The sequence below is a fragment of the Maylandia zebra genome, linkage group LG14, assembly GCF_041146795.1.
Source record: "Maylandia zebra isolate NMK-2024a linkage group LG14, Mzebra_GT3a, whole genome shotgun sequence".
Lineage (NCBI taxonomy): Eukaryota > Metazoa > Chordata > Actinopteri > Cichliformes > Cichlidae > Maylandia > Maylandia zebra.
Window position 1 is genome coordinate 30,953,816 of NC_135180.1, and position 18,949 is coordinate 30,972,764.

At 39.1% G+C, this 18,949-nt stretch overlaps 2 protein-coding genes and 1 pseudogene across 3 annotated transcripts; 1 reads left to right on the forward strand and 2 right to left on the reverse strand.

The window, feature by feature from the left end:
- Window positions 1–596: 596 nt before the first annotated feature.
- On the reverse strand, window positions 597–4,352 carry hmgb1b (high mobility group box 1b). 2 transcript variants are annotated; one of them, XM_014410092.3, is made up of 5 exons: window positions 4,173–4,352; window positions 2,927–3,082; window positions 2,682–2,827; window positions 2,395–2,569; window positions 597–2,296 (listed from the first exon to the last, which is right to left on the reverse strand). In XM_014410092.3, the coding sequence occupies exons 2-5, from the start codon at window positions 3,071–3,073 to the stop codon at window positions 2,159–2,161; spliced, it is 606 nt and encodes a 201-aa protein (XP_014265578.1). In that variant the 5' UTR covers window positions 3,074–3,082; window positions 4,173–4,352; the 3' UTR covers window positions 597–2,158. The 2 variants fall into 2 exon arrangements, with proteins under 2 accessions (XP_014265578.1, XP_014265579.1); XM_014410093.3 differs by lacking the exon at window positions 4,173–4,352 and adding an exon at window positions 3,709–3,822.
- LOC101464815 (high mobility group protein B1-like) lies at window positions 4,214–7,317 on the reverse strand (annotated as a pseudogene).
- Window positions 7,318–14,624: 7,307 nt separating this feature from the next.
- On the forward strand, window positions 14,625–18,718 carry LOC143421986 (cilia- and flagella-associated protein 337-like). The gene is made up of 9 exons (XM_076892049.1): window positions 14,625–14,692; window positions 15,068–15,320; window positions 16,547–16,600; window positions 16,692–16,775; window positions 16,932–16,997; window positions 17,389–17,619; window positions 18,292–18,377; window positions 18,473–18,565; window positions 18,649–18,718. The coding sequence occupies exons 1-9, from the start codon at window positions 14,625–14,627 to the stop codon at window positions 18,716–18,718; spliced, it is 1,005 nt and encodes a 334-aa protein (XP_076748164.1).
- Window positions 18,719–18,949: the final 231 nt, after the last annotated feature.

The window sequence follows — 18,949 nt, forward strand, 5'->3', positions numbered from 1 at the left end:
GCAGGAACACTGAGCTTGTTTGTGTGTCAGACCTACTGAAAGGAGAACACAGAGGTTTCATTCATATTCGCTAACACTTCTAAGAACGGTTACTGCAAGGGAAAACACTACTGAGAAAAGCCTGATGAATGGACATGTGAACCCCCTCTAAGTGATGGTGAGGCCACCGTGCCTGTGAGCTTGCCTCCAGTTACAGGGAATTGCAACTCAATACGACCAAGGGATCACAAAAGGTCCCTGCCTTGGGAAAGAGAGCACTCGGAGAAGGAGTACTTTTCTTATGTTCATTTGGTACTTGGCTGGGAATAAAAGACATCCATAATAATATTGTGTAGTGGAGCATCTTCTTGTGCTTTTTGCATTGATTATCCAAGCCTCTGGAACTCCCCAGGAGGAAAGCAAAAACTATTCCTACAAAAGAAATTCCCTAATCTGGTGTTTTGATCATTTTTTGGGTGACTGCTAACAGCTGTCCCTTTAAACCAGGCAGTGATCCTCCGTGTCCTACAGATGGAGTCATTATCATCCTGAAAAAAAAAAAAACACTCTGTAGAACCTATATGGACTTGTCACTTGTGTGCGCATGACAAAACAAGTGTAGTTTAAAGTTTTTTAATGCCACACACACACATACACATACAGGTTTTTTATATCATGGCGCCACCTTCTGGATTGAGGTTGCTCAAACTACTGTAGCATGATCGATGTTTCTTACTTTCCAGAGAGTTTATAAAACATTGCTGAGGATGTGAATGCCTTAGCACTTTGGAAATAACAGCCATTAGGCAATATCTTTTTCTTAAATTGTTAAAATCAATAAAAGTTTGTTTATTTTCCAATAGAACAATGTGATATCCTTAATTGTGTTCGTATTACTTGCTATTGTCAAATATCTGACCTTCTGGTTTAATAATACTATGAGTCCAGTACTGGTAAGTAAGAATTATTACTTGTCAATTATCCTTAGTCATTTGTGCCATTAGCAATCTGTTTACATAAAAAGCCTCAAACTCTGAATTACTCATAGATTAACTAGTATTGTGAACTTGATTGAAAAAGGTACATTTATTATTCAAGACTTAAAAAATGGACTACTGACTTGACAGTTTTGCAGATAATGATGGTTATCCTCCACAAGAGGTTAAGTCTCATTTGTGAAAAAGGCAAGTTGTTTGCAGACTGCTGTATTTAAACATCTGTCTAAAAGGGAAGTGTGATATAAAGAGAAGATTGTCAAGGTAAGTCAAATCAGGAACTTGGGAGAGCTTTGCAAACAGAGAACTGAGGCCGGTGACAGAGGATTAAGATCCACCACACATGGACATCTAGTGGCTCAGTACTAGGAAAGGAGCTACAACTGCCGCATTCCTAATACTGAACCACTAGATTTTAGAGTACTTCTTGCTTTCCACTGCTGACAGGCTTTATAGAGATTCTTATTTCCTTTTACAGCAAGACCTAGAAGCTTCCCACAGCGCCAAAACTATCAAATAGCTTGCTGACCGCATTATTGGGCTGCTAACAAACCTGAACCCAAGAGGAAGATGAGAAACACCCAACACAGAATTACAGATGGACTGAAGGGCCCTATTTGCATGTAATGAATATAGAATACATGGAAGTTTGAAGTTTGGTAGTTTTTAGATATTGTGAGATGATTAAAATTAGGAGGAAAAAAAAAAACAAACTTGTTAAAAAAAAAAAAAAAAAAACGACCTTTATTGAAGACATTCTTGAATGTCGACAGCTGCATTTGATATTAGAGTGGTATTCAAAGAACAATAAAAAGACATTGGGACAGCACATAAAAAAATATTTTTCAAAATAAACAAAAATACACTAGCAACTCAGAAATCTCATTTTTGAGTTGGAACACCTAAGGACTAGTTACTTTCATACTTATTTGTAGTCCTCCTAGACTGTTACATAATATGGCAGGGATAAAGTACTACCACTAGAAAATTCCAAACGTAAGATATGTAGTGTTGACTTTACAAAAAAAACAAAAGAAAAAGAAAAGGAGAATAACACTGTACATCTTAAAAACATTAAATATACACATGATCTTGGTCAATCTGACTTCGGTTTTTCAAGATGGTGAATTGAGATATAAGGATATATGGCATAAACAAAACTGCAGGTCCCATCCCCAAGTGAGCTACTCATCATCATCATCCTCATCTTCCTCTTCTTCTTCTCCTTCCTCCTCTTCTTCTTCATTGTCATCATCATCATCATCAGCTGCAGCAGCTGGTCCTGAATCCACTTTTCCCTTTGTGCGGTAAGCAACAATATCCTGTAACAGAGAGATAGGCTCTTTTCCATGCTCCACAGACAATAACATTTTTCTATCAAATCAACAAGTTTAACTTCCATGTCATTTTGGATTATCACCTTGTCATATTTCTCCTTCAACTTGGCAGCCTTCTTCTCATATGGCTGCTTTTCTTCCGCAGATGAGCTGTTCCACATCTCTCCCAACTTCTTTGCTGTGTCCCCAATGGAAAGGCCTGGATTTTCACTTTTTATTTTTGGGCGAAAATCTGCACAGAAGAGGAAAAATGCAGACCTGTGGGGGGAAAAGAAGGAAATGGGAAAAAACCAAAAACGTTGCCGTTTAATTGCTCAAAATACCCCTATGGTCTGAAAGAAAATGAGAAAGTGTAGATTATGGCACATACGGTGGTCTCTTGGGGGCATTGGGGTCCTTGAATCGCTTCTTCTTCTGGCCCTTGGGAGGCACGTAATTCTTCATTTCCCGCTCATAACGCAACTTGTCTTGCTTGGCCATGTCTTCAAACTTGCCTTTCTCTTTTGGAGACATTGTCTTTGGAGAAACACAGCCAGTTTTAAACAATCTAAAAAATAAAATACTGAATTTAGAAAACTGAAAATAAAATCTAATATTATGAATAATTCCTTTTACCTTCCATCGCTCAGAGCATTTCTTGGAGAACTCTGAGAAGTTGACACTGGCATCAGGGTGTTTCTTCTTATGCTCCTCCCGGCACGTCTGCACAAAGTAGGCATATGAGGACATTTTGCCCCTCGGCTTCTTTGGATCCTTCCCCATTTTGGCTTACTAAATTTTAAGGAGAGAAAATACAGTTTTAAATTCAAAGTATACCAGCACTTTCATGCAATGTAAGTAATAGAATCTGAATGGCCCTCGCCAATAGTCTGCCTCCTACTCCATCAGTTCCTCACATCTATTGTTTAAACTGGGTGGTGGGAGGAGGGTGCCTGGGGTGACTGATGATCCATTGTATGAAGAGGCTAGCATTTATTAAAACTACAATCAGCTACACATTACTCTACTGGCGCGTTAGATCAAACGTTTACCTATACAAGCTAGTAAAAACAGTATAGTACTGCTTAATTTTAGCACTCCGACAATATAACGTGAAGCTAACCGGCTAAAGGTTCTACGTGAACACATTAGCGTCCACCTCATTTGATTGTTCATTAGCTTTTAGCCATCTTGCTTTGTGTCCTCTTGCTATCAGCGTTAGCCTTCAAGCTAGGCTAGCATGTCACGGTGCTCATCTCGGGAGACGATTATGAAAATGGCTGATTAGACTGCTAACAATGGCTAGCTGCCCGTTTTTCAAACACCCCTTACGTCCTTCAGAACAAATTTGCCTGTTACTGTTGTCACCTGTCTAAACGCTAAATATTATTCGACTAAAAGTTTAGTGAAAGTCGTACTAATGCCGGAGAATGATGCTCTGCCTGTATCACCGTACTCCGGTTGCCTCAGCACCAGTCAACGGTATTAACCTACATTCAACAGCCAGCTAGTGCTAGCCTTTATGGTAGCATCCAGCCACCTTTAGCACGCACCACAGCAGCGGACGTTACGTTAAGCGAAGTGTGGCAGACAGTTAACTCGACCATCAGGGCTCTTGTCCTTTAACCCAATGGCCACTTTATTTTAGTTATTACTCATGGCCGTGGTGAATGTCACTGTACGGTAACTACTTAGCCAAGTTAGCAAGATAACGTTAAACACCAGGAGCGTGATACTGAGTTAGCATCCCATTCAGCTCAGCCATGCAACCAACTACGTACAACGTTAATGTATACTGTGCAAAGCATATCCCAGAGAATCGTTTCATTCATAAGAGCCGCACACTATTCGCTTTGTTTAAGATTACGTTTATAGTGCTTACCCCTACAGCGCTATATGAGGCCAGCCGCACGTCGGTACGTCTCAAACAATGGGACGAAAAGCACCGTCAGTGCGCGGTCTTTCGGCTGCGAGAATCCGTCTGTGTTTATTCTGTGTGTTGGGCACCGGCTGTCGGACATTGGCTGCCGCCAACTCCTTGGAGTATCTTATTGGACACGCGCTGTCAGTCCTGCTTGTTGAACGGTTGGTTGTTCAAAACACGGCGGTGTGATGGCGCTCGGCTTGAATGCCAGTGAGTTTAACTGCAGGGAAACACAAACGGAAAGAAATGCAGAGCCCATTAGTAAAAAACAAAAAGGAAAGACTAGCAATTTGAAGTTACTCCTAAGCTTACCTTAAAGGAGCATTATCAGCGAATCATATCGTTTACGTAACACACTGCTTTGAGAAAGTGTGTTTGTCCCCGTTCTGATTTATTTATTGTCTATTTTACCACATGTACATGTTAAAGCAAGTTTTAATATTAGACAAGAATAAATTAAAAAAAATTTAAATGATAGTTTCATTTATCCAGCGAAATATTAATTATTATTAAATATTAATGAATTAGGTATGATTTAACACATTTTTTTTGAAAAGCGGAGTTCAATTTCACTGGCTATGGAAAGCACTTAATTAGGTTTTGACAAAATGAAGTGGTCTTTAGTGATGTGCGATTCCACTGATTTCTTTTCCGATCCGATACCAAGTAAAATCCAGGGTGGTATCGAAGATACTGATCCGATACCAATACTTTGTACGAAAACTTAATGTTTCATTGTATTTCATAATACAATATATAATTGTATTATGTAATTGTAATAATAATATAATAATATAGCTTCATAATGATTACAGAACATTAGACTACTTGTTCTTATTGCTTAATAATGCAGAATTATCATATAGAAATAAAAAAAAAACTTGAAGTTGTGCTCTATTTGAGCATGTTGCCTGCCTGCAACACTAAAGGACTCCGCGAGATACGTCTGTCTCGCCCTATCAGCACCTGTCCCTCTCCTCCTCTTCAGTTCACCTCAACATAAGCTCATCATATTCTGTGATATGATTTACTCTGAGGTGTTTGACGAGGTTAGTGGTGTTGCCACAACACCTCACTGTCTTGCCACATGTATCGCAAACCGCGTCTTGGCTGTTTGTGGATGTAAAATACGTCCACACATGACTCCGTTAACACTCTGCCATTGTTGTGAGTGCGTACGCCAAGGGGCTGCCACACATTTATACAGGGTGGGCCATTTATATGGATACAACGTAATAAAATGGGAATGGTTGGTGATATTAAAGTCCTGTTTGTGGCACATTAGTATATGTGAGGGGGCAAACTCCTCAAGATTGGTGGTGACCATGGTGGCCATTTAGAAGTCAGCCATCTTAGATACAACTTTTGTTTTTTCAATAGGAAGAGGGCCATGTGACACATCAGACTTATTGGTAATGTCACAAGAAAAACAATGGTGTGCTTGGTTTCAACGTAACTTTATTCTTTCATGAGTTATTTACAAGTTTCTGACCACTTATAAAATGTGTTCAATGTGCTGCCCATTGTGTTGGATTGTCAATGCAACCCTCTTCTCCCACTCATCACACACTGATAACAACACCGAAGGAGAAATGCCAGCACAGGTATCCAGTATCCGTAGTTTTAGGTGCTGCACATCTCGTATCTTCACACCATAGACAATTGCCTTCAGATGACTCCAAAGATAAAAGTCTAAGGGGGTCAGATCGGGAGACCTTGGGGGCCATTCAACTGGCCTACGACGACCAATCCACTTTTCAGGAAACTTCATCTAGGAATGCTCGGACCTGGCACCCATAATGTGGTGGTGCACCATCTTGCTGGAAAAACTCAGGGAACGTGCCAGCTTCAGTGCATAAAGAGGGAAACACATCATCATGTAACATGTAGTATCATGTACAGCCGTGTTTCACATATGACTATGAAAGGCGTAAGAGGAAGTAGTTCCTTCCAATTTAGACGATCCAAATGATATAGTTTCTTTCTACTGTGTTCCTTTTAATGATAAACTACAAATTTACCCCAAAGTACTAAAATATCGATATTTTAATATGAGAATCGATTCTACAACATAACTTACTGGTATCAGAAGAATCGATATTTCAGTATCGATCCGCACACCACTAGTGGTCTTAAAGATCTCAAAAAGCACATCATGCAACAACTTTGTACAGGAAACCTTCCCAGGATTTTCCAGCCTACTAAAATGACTCAAAAGACTGGATTGACAACTCGTCCATGAGGTCATAAAAGAACCCAGAGCAATATCTAAAAAAAACTCGCAGTCTCACTTCCCTCAGTTATCCTGCATTTCAGATTAAGTCGGAATTTCCAAGTTCCCAGTTGCAATTGTTATATTTATTTCAGTTCAATTAATTAACTTTTTATTTTTGGGCGAAAATCTGCACAGAAGAGGAAAAATGCAGACCTGTGGGGGGAAAATATGACAAGGTGATAATCATTTTGGATTATCACCTTGTCATATTTCTCCTTCAACTTGGCAGCCTTCTTCTCATATGGCTGCTTTTCTTCCGCAGATGAGCTGTTCCACATCTCTCCCAACTTCTTTGCTGTGTCCCCAATGGAAAGGCCTGGATTTTCACTTTTTATTTTTGGGCGAAAATCTGCACAGAAGAGGAAAAATGCAGACCTGTGGGGGGAAAAGAAGGAAACGGAAAAAAACCAAAAACGTTGCCGTTTAATTGCTCAAAATACCCCTACAGTCTGAAAGAAAATGAGAAAGTGTAGATTATGGCACATACGGTGGTCTCTTGGGGGCATTGGGGTCCTTGAATCACTTCTTCTTCTGGCCCTTGGGAGGCACGTAATTCTTCATTTCCCGCTCATAACGCAACTTGTCTTGCTTGGCCATGTCTTCAAACTTGCCTTTCTCTTTTGGAGACATTGTCTTTGGAGAAACACAGCCAATTTTAAACAATCTAAAAAATTAAATACTGAATTTAGAAAAAAAATATTTAATTACAACAACAGTTGCCTTAAGATGTTTTTTTTGTTGGTCTGGAATGTCCCTTCGACTCCAATTTTCTTTTCTGAAAGTACCAGCCCCACCAACCTGCAGCTGTGCATAATACAAATACAGCATATTACAAAAAGCAAGTATTATGCTGTATTGTTTGCGACACAGGAATGGCTCTTCCTTGTTGAGAAGCAAATCAAATCCTGTTTTTCTTTATATTTATTTTAACTCGGGAGTAACAGCCCTCCTGAGTTCTGTCACCCAACGTATGAGGTAACTGGAATGTGCCAATAAGGTCAGTGTTCATAATTCAACAATAAGAAAGAGACTGGGAAAAAAGTAGCATCCATGGGTGAGTTTACTGCTGATCAACAAGAATACATAGGCTTGTCTTGCATTTGCCAAAAAACATCCTCCAAAGAACATCCCAAAACTTTTGAGAAAATATTCTGTGGACTGATGGGACATAAGTACAACTTTTTGGAAGCCTTGCATTAAACTAGCATAGCATTTCATAAAAAGGACATCATACCAGCAGTCAGACATGGTGGTGCTAGTGTGATGATTTCAGGATGCTATACTGCTTCAGGTTCTTGTCGAAACTGATGGAACCATGAATTCTGCTTTCTATCAGAAAATCCTGAAGAATAATATCCGGCCATCAGTTTGTGACCCAAAGCTGTGAAGTACAGTTTGGTTATGCACAAGACTAAGTCTCTGAATGTCTCAAAAAATAATAAATAAAAGGATGGTTTTAGAGCGGCCCACTCAGAGACCGAGGTTAAATCCAATTGAAATGCTTTTGCGTGGCCTTAAACAGGTCATTCATGTTTTAAAATCCTTCACTGGGCCTAAATTAAAGCAATCCCAAGACTCATTGCCAGTTATCACAAATGCTTGATTGTATATACTATAGTCATTGCTGCCAAAAGTGGTCAAACTAGTTATTAGGTTTAGGAAGCACTCACTTTTAAGTTAGGGAATGTAGTGTTATCATTTTTAGCAGCAGCAAAAGTAATAATAGCAAAGCTTTGAGGTGACTTCTAATAGTAAAAACTTCTGAAGTCCATTTTTTGTGTGGACAAGGATGGATGAACAAAGCCAAAATGTTAAATGTTTACCTCCTGCAACTATGAAATATCTTATTTTATGTCATGTACTATTTTTAGAAAAAACAAATCATGATATTATCTAAAGTTTAGTTTATACAGTTAAAAGATGTGTAATACAGTTGAAAGAAGTGCAGTACAGAAGAATTGCCCATTTCTCTTTTAATGTTTTTTATTTATAAAATGTTCAGGAACTATTAAATCTATTGCTGTAAGTTATTTCTCTTTGAATTGTTGATGAGTTGAATATTGATTACCGAAAAATATACCCAAATGTACTTAGTTACTACCCACTATCACCAGTAACAGACATATAAGGCGCCTGTAACAATGCTAAATTTTTAATTCAACATCTCCCCTGCTGTGCTTCTGTTTAAATGTTGTAGGTCTCCATAACCACAGTGCATACTACATCCTGCTTGGATCAGCTTTGACACTGTGTAGATAAAGCTTGTGTACGTATAATGCTCTAATTTTAATACTCACAGGAATTGTCAGCATATGCTTTTCATCAGGATACCAATGAAGTAACTTTTCATCTAAAAATTAAATGGATTTAAGTACACTGAAATCAGCTATAAGAGGAGATGCTAGAACAAACCACCAGTCACCAATGGCAACGCAAGGTAATGTTAAACCAAGGATAGGTAAACACAAAAAGAAACCCAGTATGGAACTTAAAATGTTTTCTTGCATTTATTTTGCATGTTATTGTAACATCAAAAGGTTTTGTTTAATTAACGTACATGTTATACCAGTTTTGTGTTTTTTAAACTTACTTATCTGCTTTTTTATGTTTTGTTTTTTCTTGTTTTAAAATGTTTAGTTTTTATTATTTTGGGGTGTTATTTTTAGTTGTTTGTGGTTGTAATATGAGTATTTGTCAGATTATAAGATTTGAGAAGTTAGGAATTGTTTTGCCCACTATCACCTATAGCAGACATATGCAATGTTCCCTCTAAACTGCATGCGTGCGCAATTGCGCGCTGATGGCACGGTCCCTGCGCAGAAAAAATCTGCGTTGCGCACAAAAAAAAAATCTAACCTGAATTGAAATTAAAATTAAAACTTTGACAATTCTGTTTTGAAGTGTTAGTCAATAAGTGACTGGCGGCTCCAGTATGGGATTAGAACGATGCCACCTTATCCCATAGTCCAGCCAATCACGCAATTCACATTCACGTAAATGCACAGCTAATCAACGTCGTTGATAGGCTATGACAGCGTCCTTATGTGCCGACACCGGTGTTTTAGCTAGAAAAGCGGCGCCGCGTGGCTGTTGTGGAGTGAAGCCACGTTAATGACAACGTGTACAACCATTGCAGATGTGAGCAGGACAGAAGGAACAATTGACGGAAAAAGTGTGGACTTTATACCAGTTTTTAAATTGTGTTGATAGGCCACGTAAAACCAGAGTTATGATAAAAATATATGCAATGTTTGGTTTTCTTCTGGATTACTATCGTTGTTTATATTTACTGCGGGAAGGAACGGTAAAAACATATAAGGAAAACGCTTGAAAGCACTCCAGGAAGTTTTAGGAGTGACGACGGTTTTGAAATGCCAGAGATTTGCAACGTTTAGAGCAAATTTTGTGTAGTTAGTGTGTAGTGTAGTCAATAGTTTTGTTGTGTGCGTCAGAACAATGAGGCGACTGCTGAATGTTACAGGTGTTACAGCAGTGATACATCTCCTGTTGTCAGGCCTGCAGGTATCAGGCTTTTGATGTTCTCCTTTATCTCACAGTGGACAGAAATGATTTTTTGGAGTAGCACAAATAATTTGTGTGGCATCAAATTTGATGCAGAACAGCTGGTTGTTCTGTAAATATTTTGAAATGTTTATTTAAAAAACGCCTTGGCAGCATTTTTAGGTAAACAGCTGCAAAAAACTTTGTTGTTTGCAAAACTCAGTAACTTTTTAAAGAAGTAACTATATAATTAATTACCCAACATTGGTCTTTGTATACTTTATTTTGCAGACAGAGAGTTACAGGACTCTCTCCCAGACCACAGACTCATAGTCCGCTTTATTAAAAAAAAAAAAAAAAAGAAAGTTTTGTTTTCAAAATTTGAGTTCAAGTTATTTTTACTTCCAATAGTGTTAACATACTACACAGGTCATGAACAAGATGTTTTTACATTTTCATTGTAAGTGGGATAAAGCAGTTAAAAGGAGTCTAACATAAATGTAAATGCTGTAATTTGATTATTTTAATAAACCATGTAACTTGGATGGATTCGATGCTGGCGTGACCACAGTGCACACGTCTACTGTTGCTCACAGTGGTCCAAGGGACCGCTCAGGGAGTTTGTGCGTTCGCTCAGACACATGAAAAATTAGAGAGAACATTGGATATAAGGCACCTTATATGTCTGTTACTATATACACTGAACAAAAATATAAACGCAACACTTTTGTTTTTGCTCCCATTCCCCATGGGATGGACGTAGAGACCTAAAATTCATTCCAGATACACAATATAACCATCCCTCCCAAACAGTGGTCACAAATCAGTCCAAATGTGTGGTAGTGGGCACATCTGCTATATTGAAATAATCCATCCCACCTCACAGGTGTGCCACATCAGGATGCTGATCTGACATCATGAGTAGTGCACAGGTGTACCTCAGACTGCCCACAACAAAAGGCCACCCTGGAATATGCAGTTTTGTCTCACAGCAAAATGCCACAGATGCCACAAGCAATGAGGGAGCGTGCAATTGGCATGCTGACAGCAGGAATGTCAACCAGATCTGTCGCCCGTGCATTGAATGTTCATTTCTCAACCATAAGTTGTCTCCACAGGCGTTTCCGAGAATATGGCAGCACATCCAACCGGCCTCACAACCGCAGACCTCGTGTAACCACACCAGCCCAGGACCTCCACATCCAGCAGGTTCACCTCCAAGATCGTCTGAGACCAGCCACCCAGACAGCTGCTGGAACAATTGGTTTGCACAACCAAACAATTTCTGCACAAACTGTCAGAAACCGTCTCAGGGATGCTCAACTGCATGCCCGTCGTCCTCATCGGGGTCTTGACCTGACTCCAGCTCGTCGCCGTAACAGACTTGTGTGGGCAAATGCTCACATTCGATGGCGTCTGGCACGTTGGAGAGGTGTGCGCTTCACGGATGAATCATGGTTCACATTGTTCAGGGCAGATGGCAGCTGAGAATGTCCCAGTTCTTGCATGGCCAGCATACTCACCAGACATGTCACCCATTGAGCATGTTCGGGATGTGCTTGACCAGCGTATACGACAGCGTGTACCAGTTCCCACGAATATCCAACAACCTCGCACAGCCATTGAAGTGGAGTGGACCAACATTCCACAGGCCACAATTGACAATCTGATAGACTCCATGCGACGATGTGTTGCACTGCATGAGGCAAATGGTGGTCACACCAGATACTGACCGGTTCTGGGTCCCCAGACCCCCAATAGCGCAAAAAACTGCACATTCCAGGGTGACCTTTTGTTGTGGGCAGTCTGAGGTACACCTGTGCACTACTCATGATGTCAGATCAGCATCCTGATGTGGCACACCTGTGAGGTGGGATGGATTATCTCAATATAGCAGATGTGCCCACTACCACACATTTGGACTGATTTGTGACCACTGTTTGGGAGGGATGGTTATATTGTGTATCTGGAATGAATTTTAGGTCTCTACGTCCATCCCATGGGGAATGGGAGCAAAAACAAAAGTGTTGCGTTTATATTTTTGTTCAGTGTATATAAGGCACCTCTAACAAATCCTTATAATACAAGCACATGCACCACAGTCACAATATCCCATTTTATACTCTCTTATTAAAAAGATGCACCAATTACTACTCATGTTTTACCTGGCAATTTTGACCAAATTGACTAACAGTAAATTTTCCAGTATGCTTTTGTTTTATGTGATTTTTGTCCAAGTCCATGTTAATATTTCAAGCAAAATCTGGATAATATTAAAATTACAGAGAACAACAGAACTTAGAAGTACAGATTCATTTTTTAGTACAAGTCTACATTTTAATGGATCAAAAAGTAACATTTATTTTAAGCACAGTTACATTACAGAGGTATACAGTAGCCTTTGTTATACTGTCGTTACTATGTAGATCAAAAAGTTTAATTTGAACTCAGCTTTAGATGTGCCATGTCTACAGTGATTGAAATACTTAAAAAAGTAGTTACAGTATAGTAGTATTTTTTCCAGGGGGGAAACAGTGGTGGGATCCATATGAAACAACTCACAAAAGGCAATTCGTCTACCAGCCAAGTTCAGCTGCAGATATTTTCCTGTAAGTAAAATCATGGACTTATGAGGCTCTAAATAAGCATACATATTATGCATGGTTGTGTGTGTAATTATGTGTCTGTGCTGGTACTTATGTAGGAAGCCCCTGTCAACGTCATTGATAGACTCATATTCACAGTCTGGACCTTTTGGTTCAAGTATATACAGTAAGGACTTTAGCTGGAAGCCTGCCTGTAAACCTGAATGCATTCGTACAGGAACAGCCTCAGGGCAGAGGAGAAATAACCCACATCCCAGCAAGGTTGGCACCAACCCTCAGTTTTTACATTTATAGTGAAATGGCATGCTTGACCTTTCACAGTGTATTGTAACCTTTAAATTAAGCTATTTTCCCCCAAGTCTTTCATGATGTGGAGGCTGCCAAGGGATGTTGCAAGAAACTCTGACCATATTGCATTCCCTTTGAAATGCCTCCCTTCTGAGGGTGAGATCCGTAAGGCCCTAACCGCACAGTACCTCTCCACTTACAAATGTGACTTCATGGGTACACCTCAAGGTACACAATTTTCAGTCAATCTCATGTACGAGAACTTGTCAGAATGGCTGACTACATCTGTGCACACACATCCAGATGTCATAACATTTCATGACATTTCTCTCTACAGTTCATTTTCCATTTGCCATTCATTTTCATTTTGTCATGGTATTTTCTTCTTGACAGAGTACAATGACACTGAAAAAGCAGCCAGATGGTTTGCACCTATGCACAACAGGCACCGCATATCACTCTCTACTGACACTGTGATGAGGGCCAATTATCGCCAGCCAAACCAAAAATCTGAACTCATGGTCAGTGTTTCTCGCTGTTGCAAAACAGATCCAAATGTGACCTGCCCCGGTATAGGTACTGTCTACTCAAAAACTATAGAAGATGCATGTAAACAGCAGCTCTGGTGATTTGCAGTGTATTAGATGATGATTGTCTATGTTACAGTTCCCACTGTTGTACCAAGAAACTTGCAGATTCAGAAGAATCGTGCTAATGTAACAACCTATGACCATTTTTTCGGAAAGCCAGTCAATACTGTCACATCTGTGATGAAGTCTCTGACACCCCAGGAGCTGGAGCAGTTACACAGAATTTTACCTAAAAGGGGTTAGCACCAGTTTATTTTATTTATTTATTTATTTATTTATTTTGATGTTTTAGCTTTATAACAGATTGTTCAGTGATTGTGGTTTGACAGATGTGCTTATGTTGGTTTTTATCTTTTGGCTTTACAGAGCAGGAGGCTCTAAAAGTGGTTTTGAGTAAAGATGTCTGTCCAAACAATAAGGAGAAAGTCAATAAACTTCCAGCAGCTGTGCGTAACTCAGACTCGCCAGAGTGGAGATCAAGCTGGCCAGGACCTCACTGAATTTCATCATTTTATATTAGCTGTTTGTGTTTTTATGTAATCTCAGTTCAGTCTGTAAAATCAGCACAATAATATTATGAATTAAACATGAAAGAATTCATTTTTGCTGATTTAGTTTTTGTGTGCGTGATATTGTGACCTAACGTCTGTGCCCAATAATCAAATGTTCTCGTGCTTCTCTTAGTTTTATATAAAATATATTCCCCAATCGGACTTAACTCAATTCTTATACAGCTTGATAACAATAAAAGAAAAATGCTTAACCTTTGTTGACACATATTAGCAACTGTAGGTTTGCAATGTAAATTAAATGAAGTGAAAGTTAAAATGTGGCACAGTAGTTTAAAATACAGAACAATATCTCAATAGCTTATTTCTATCCATTTGCAATGTTTACATGGTCACAGCCCTGATTCTTTGCAAGCACTGGGTCTTGTTTTAAGCTGTGTAGTCTCAGTTGTCACTTTTGGTGTCTTAGTTACCACGGGGCCACCTGCTCTGTTCAGGTGTAATGCATAAGTGAGTATCAGGTGAGCTAGTGTAAGATCTGACTGATTAACGTCTGTTTGGAGGTCTCTTTGAAGAAATGTTTAACACTAAAATGTGCCTTTTACGTCACACCAACCTTTAAGATACAGGAATTAAAAAGAATGCCTTTGGGGAAAAAGGTTCGCTCTTCTTCAGCTTCGGGAAGATTAGAGACTCAACATGTACACAGGTAATCTGCTCTGTTATTGTTTACCCTGCCGCCACTGGAAATCACATTGCTTTTAAATGTCAGCTCTAACAGAGTTTAAATGTCTAGACAAGTGATAAAAGTTGAAGCCTTGCTTTATTCTCAGTCTTGGTTACAAAATGTTTGCTGTAGTCATGGGGCTTGTGTTGCCATCTGTGGTAGTACTTAGTAGTTATCCTGTAATGCAGGAAGCACTGTCACCTGGGAATCATAATCACATTCCTAGGATTAAACAGATCATATGCAACATCGCTAATGTTTCTTTTTCAAACATGTGAGAATTTTGATTCCTCTAATAAGTCCCTTCTTGTATAACTGAAGGTTAAACGTTACTTACCCATATATCAAATCCTCCAGCATCCTCTCAGAACTGAGTGGTTTAGAGGAGAGGACAAGAAACACATCTGGGCTGGGATATCGGGATGAGAAAGCAGATGATTCTTCAGTACCAAGACAACTGACTGACAGCGAGGATGGAAAAGAACAGCCTGACTGGTTGGTGAAAGAGCTGCTCAAACAGAGCAGACGGAGGCACTCTGTCACACTCGGAGATAATGAGAAAATCACGAGACAGCAATATTACCTCATCAATTCAACTTACAACCTCAAGGTAAAAATCTAAATATCAAGCTAAATGCGAAATGAAATGAGTGAATAAATGTTAACCAAACCATCTCTCCAAGAACAAAGTCCAGATGGGATAACATCATTATATATTTTCACCCCTTGCCCATGAGCTTTCTTTTCTAGAGTTGCTACATTTAACCTGAAGATGTCACTAGAGTGCTGCAGTTCTGAACTTGACTTTACAGACCATGTTACAGATCTCGAAGAGCTTTTAAACTTGACTACAGCTGAAGCACATCCTACCAGTAGCAGCATGGATGTGAGCTAATGCCAAAAATGCCATTTTAAATCAAGTTGATGATCAATTTACTTGCTCCCTGACAGCACATCGGGCAGGACAATCTATCCCAGAGCCCAGGATGGCCATGTTTCAGGCCAAAGTAAAACAAACATTGTGGCTGAGCCAACTACTTAAAAGGTCCCCAGTAGATTCAAATTCAAGCTTTCAAGCTGACAAAAATGATAGAATTATGTGGGAGGCTGGTGCAAATGCAGCAGCTCAACTTTGTGGGTTTCAGTTGCAGATGTCAGTCAGACTCCTAGCTAATGTAATGAGCAGTGCGCCTTAACAGATTAGGCAGAAAAGGCTCAGGAGTTCAAAGTTATGCATCTCTTATAAAGGGATCTGCAAAGCAGTCGAGGTTATGTGAACACTTTTAGTCCTTCCATCACTCTGACTGATTAAACAATTATCTCCCCAGTTCAGGAGATACCGTGGGGAAACCTCAACCCTAGTTTCATCCTTGAGGAATTAGGCTGTTTATCCGTGTTATTTATTAATGATCGATCAAAGAGCTTCATGGATCAGGGACCAGTTGCTAGGAAACCATGGAAAATCTGAGGATAGGCCATTAACACAGAGAGCATGGCCTGCCATCCGGCCTTGTGGAAGCATCTTCGAGACATGACATTGCTGGTGGTGCCTGTGGTGACCATTACAGATAGTAATTATACTCTGAGGTTGAGCCCTAATCATATGTGCTGATAATGGTTCAGTGTAAAATAAATATATACATAAAAAAAAAATACTTTTAAATTGCATTTTTAGCACTCAGATTTTAAGAACTGCTTAAATGGAGTGAAAGAAAATGGAAGTAGCATATTTGCCAATTACACTTAATTACTTGTTTTATTTTTCACCATGCTGATTTATTCTAATAATCCAGGTTGCCTTGCATAATAACTCACAATTCCCTCCTTCTGATTAAGATTGATGAGAAAATATCACTTGAGACCCTTGAGAAACTGAAACTAGCATTTGAGGTATTGTGTGATCTCTTCTGTTTTTTAAAAAAAAATGTATTGTCTGGTTATTCATTTCTGAAATGTGATTTAAATTTTTTTTCTTGCAAAGGAATTTGAATCAGGTGGATTGAGATACATTGATGTGGCCAAATTTGGACCTATGATGAAGAAGTGTTTGGATTTACCTAATGCAGTAAGATAGCATCACACCTCTTTTTGCATCTCTGTCTCAGAATTTTTTTTAAATCTGCCTCGTCTGTATTTCCCTTTATCTACAATTAAGGAAATTGCCTGAAGAATTTACCGTAGAAAAGTGTCAGTTCATTCTTCCACTCTTTAAATTTCACAGACCTACATGGAGATTCAAGGGTTATTTAAGAAGATTGATTATTTAGGCAAAGGGACGATTTCATGGGTGAGATTATTTATGTTTTTTTGTGAAGCATACACCCCTTCAAAACACTTTCCCATGTATGTAAACACCAGGATTATGCAATTAAAAAAAAAACAAAAGCTAGACAGCAGTAAAATTACTTTGGCTAGTGGGGATTTGTGAACCAAGTATAACTAATAATTATCAGAGTGCTCCTAGCCCTAGGTTGACTGTAAACTAATATATTCACCTTGTGCAGTAATAGTAATGTATCTTCCCTGGACATTGGATTATGACCTTTAATTTAATTGCAAAATTTTAGGTTAGTAAAGAAAAGGCTAAAAATAATTCCTTAAAGAACTGATACAATTGTAATAATAATAATATACAGAAGAACACTGGCTTTTCTAACACACAACATAATGTGATACAGGGTGAGTTCTGCACATACATGCTGCAGCAGTATAAAGGGCAGGAGGAAACTGCAAGACGCAACAACCAGGTGGCCTTCATTCTGCCAGCCACCATGAATTCCTTTAATCACGGGATTCCTATCGTCAACATCCAGTCTACTCATGATGGCACCATCGTAACAGTGCGAGAAGACGGGTGTGCTTGCCACTGGAGTCCTGAACTTAAACCCCAGAAGACCAAACACCTGTTTGTATGTTTCAGCTTGTGCACATTTACCTGAATGCTTACTGTCAACACCATGATTACTTCCTGATGACTTTTTAAAGTCAACTTGTGGGGATAGGTTAATTGGATAATCCAAATTACCACTAGGTGTGAATGTGCGAGTGAATGTGAGTGCGAATGGTTGTCTGTCCCTGTGTGTTGGCCCTGCGACAGACTGGCGACCTGTCCAGGGTGTACCCTGCCTCTCGCCCTATGACAGCTGGGATAGGCTCCAGCGCCCCCCCGCGACCCTGAAAAGGATAAGCGGAAGCGAATGGATGGATGGACTTTTTAAAGTCTGTTGCATTCAGCCTTGAGTTAAATAGTTCCTGTTGAACATTCTTTCAAACCAGCTTGCCAGTGTATATATTTTTAAAAAGACCAGTAAATTCCTAAAAGAGGCAGGTATTGTGACACTGTGGAAATAATTACTGATACTAGAATATGCAGCACATCAGCGACGAGGGCATTTAAATAAAAAAAATTTTTTTGAAAAGCATTTAAACCTTTAAAATTGTTCTAACGGTGATTGTAGCATATTCATATTATTTAGCTAACATAACAAACAGCAAACTCAGAACAGCAGGTCAATTGTCATTTCAGAGTGACCTTGAATTTTGTAAATATGAGTTTTTAATGTATTTGTTAATTTTCACAGAATGAAGATCCAACAAATACAAAGTCAAAATGGGCAAGTGACTTTGCTCTGATGAGCGAGTACAACAAGCTGATGATCGCGACAGGGTAATGAGAAGTGGTGAAATAAAATTTAGTCTCATTAACTACAGGTCCTGGGCTCTGCTAAGTTTGTTTATGTAGATATCTTTACTATTGTGCAGGGACAGAGAGCTCCAGCTTTATAACCTTTTCTCTCTGGAGCCTTATTGTCAGATCAGTGAACTAGAAACAATACCCCTGACAGTGGACTACAGGTGAGCAGCAATTCTTCACGCTAGCATCGTCTTATGATTACCTAAATGAATTCTTTACACGGTGTTTGTTTTTCTGCTCATAGCTACAATGGCCAGGATAAATGCTGTGTTCTGTATGGAGACTCTGAAGTAGGTCTTGTTATTAAAAGCTGATTGAATTATCAAACAAAAATCTGGCAGAGATCTAACTGCTTTGTCTCTCAGGGATGTGTGACTATTATTTTAATATCCTCTGCTGGAGATACTTTCAGGTAATGTTGCTTTTTCAAATACTTACACTCACTTAAATTCAAGTTTTGTTTCTGTATATATTATGAATGCATTTGAAGATATTTTTGTGACATATTTTTGTGACTTTAAGCAAAACATTTTGGCTATTCAAAT

Bases quoted from the DNA above. Each gene is read 5' to 3' on its own strand.
- hmgb1b (XM_014410092.3), bottom strand. From the start codon at position 3,073: ATGGGGAAGGATCCAAAGAAGCCGAGGGGCAAAATGTCCTCATATGCC. The intron at 2,570-2,681 runs GTATGTGCCATA...TTCCCCCCACAG, and splicing joins AATGCCCCCAAGAGACCACC to GTCTGCATTTTTCCTCTTCT. The intron at 2,297-2,394 runs GTGATAATCCAA...TCTCTGTTACAG, and splicing joins TGAAGGAGAAATATGACAAG to GATATTGTTGCTTACCGCAC.
- LOC143421986 (XM_076892049.1), top strand. From the start codon at position 14,625: ATGCCTTTGGGGAAAAAGGTTCGCTCTTCTTCAGCTTCGGGAAGATTA. The intron at 15,321-16,546 runs GTAAAAATCTAA...CTTCTGATTAAG, and splicing joins ATTCAACTTACAACCTCAAG to ATTGATGAGAAAATATCACT. The intron at 16,998-17,388 runs GTGAGATTATTT...AATGTGATACAG, and splicing joins GCAAAGGGACGATTTCATGG to GGTGAGTTCTGCACATACAT.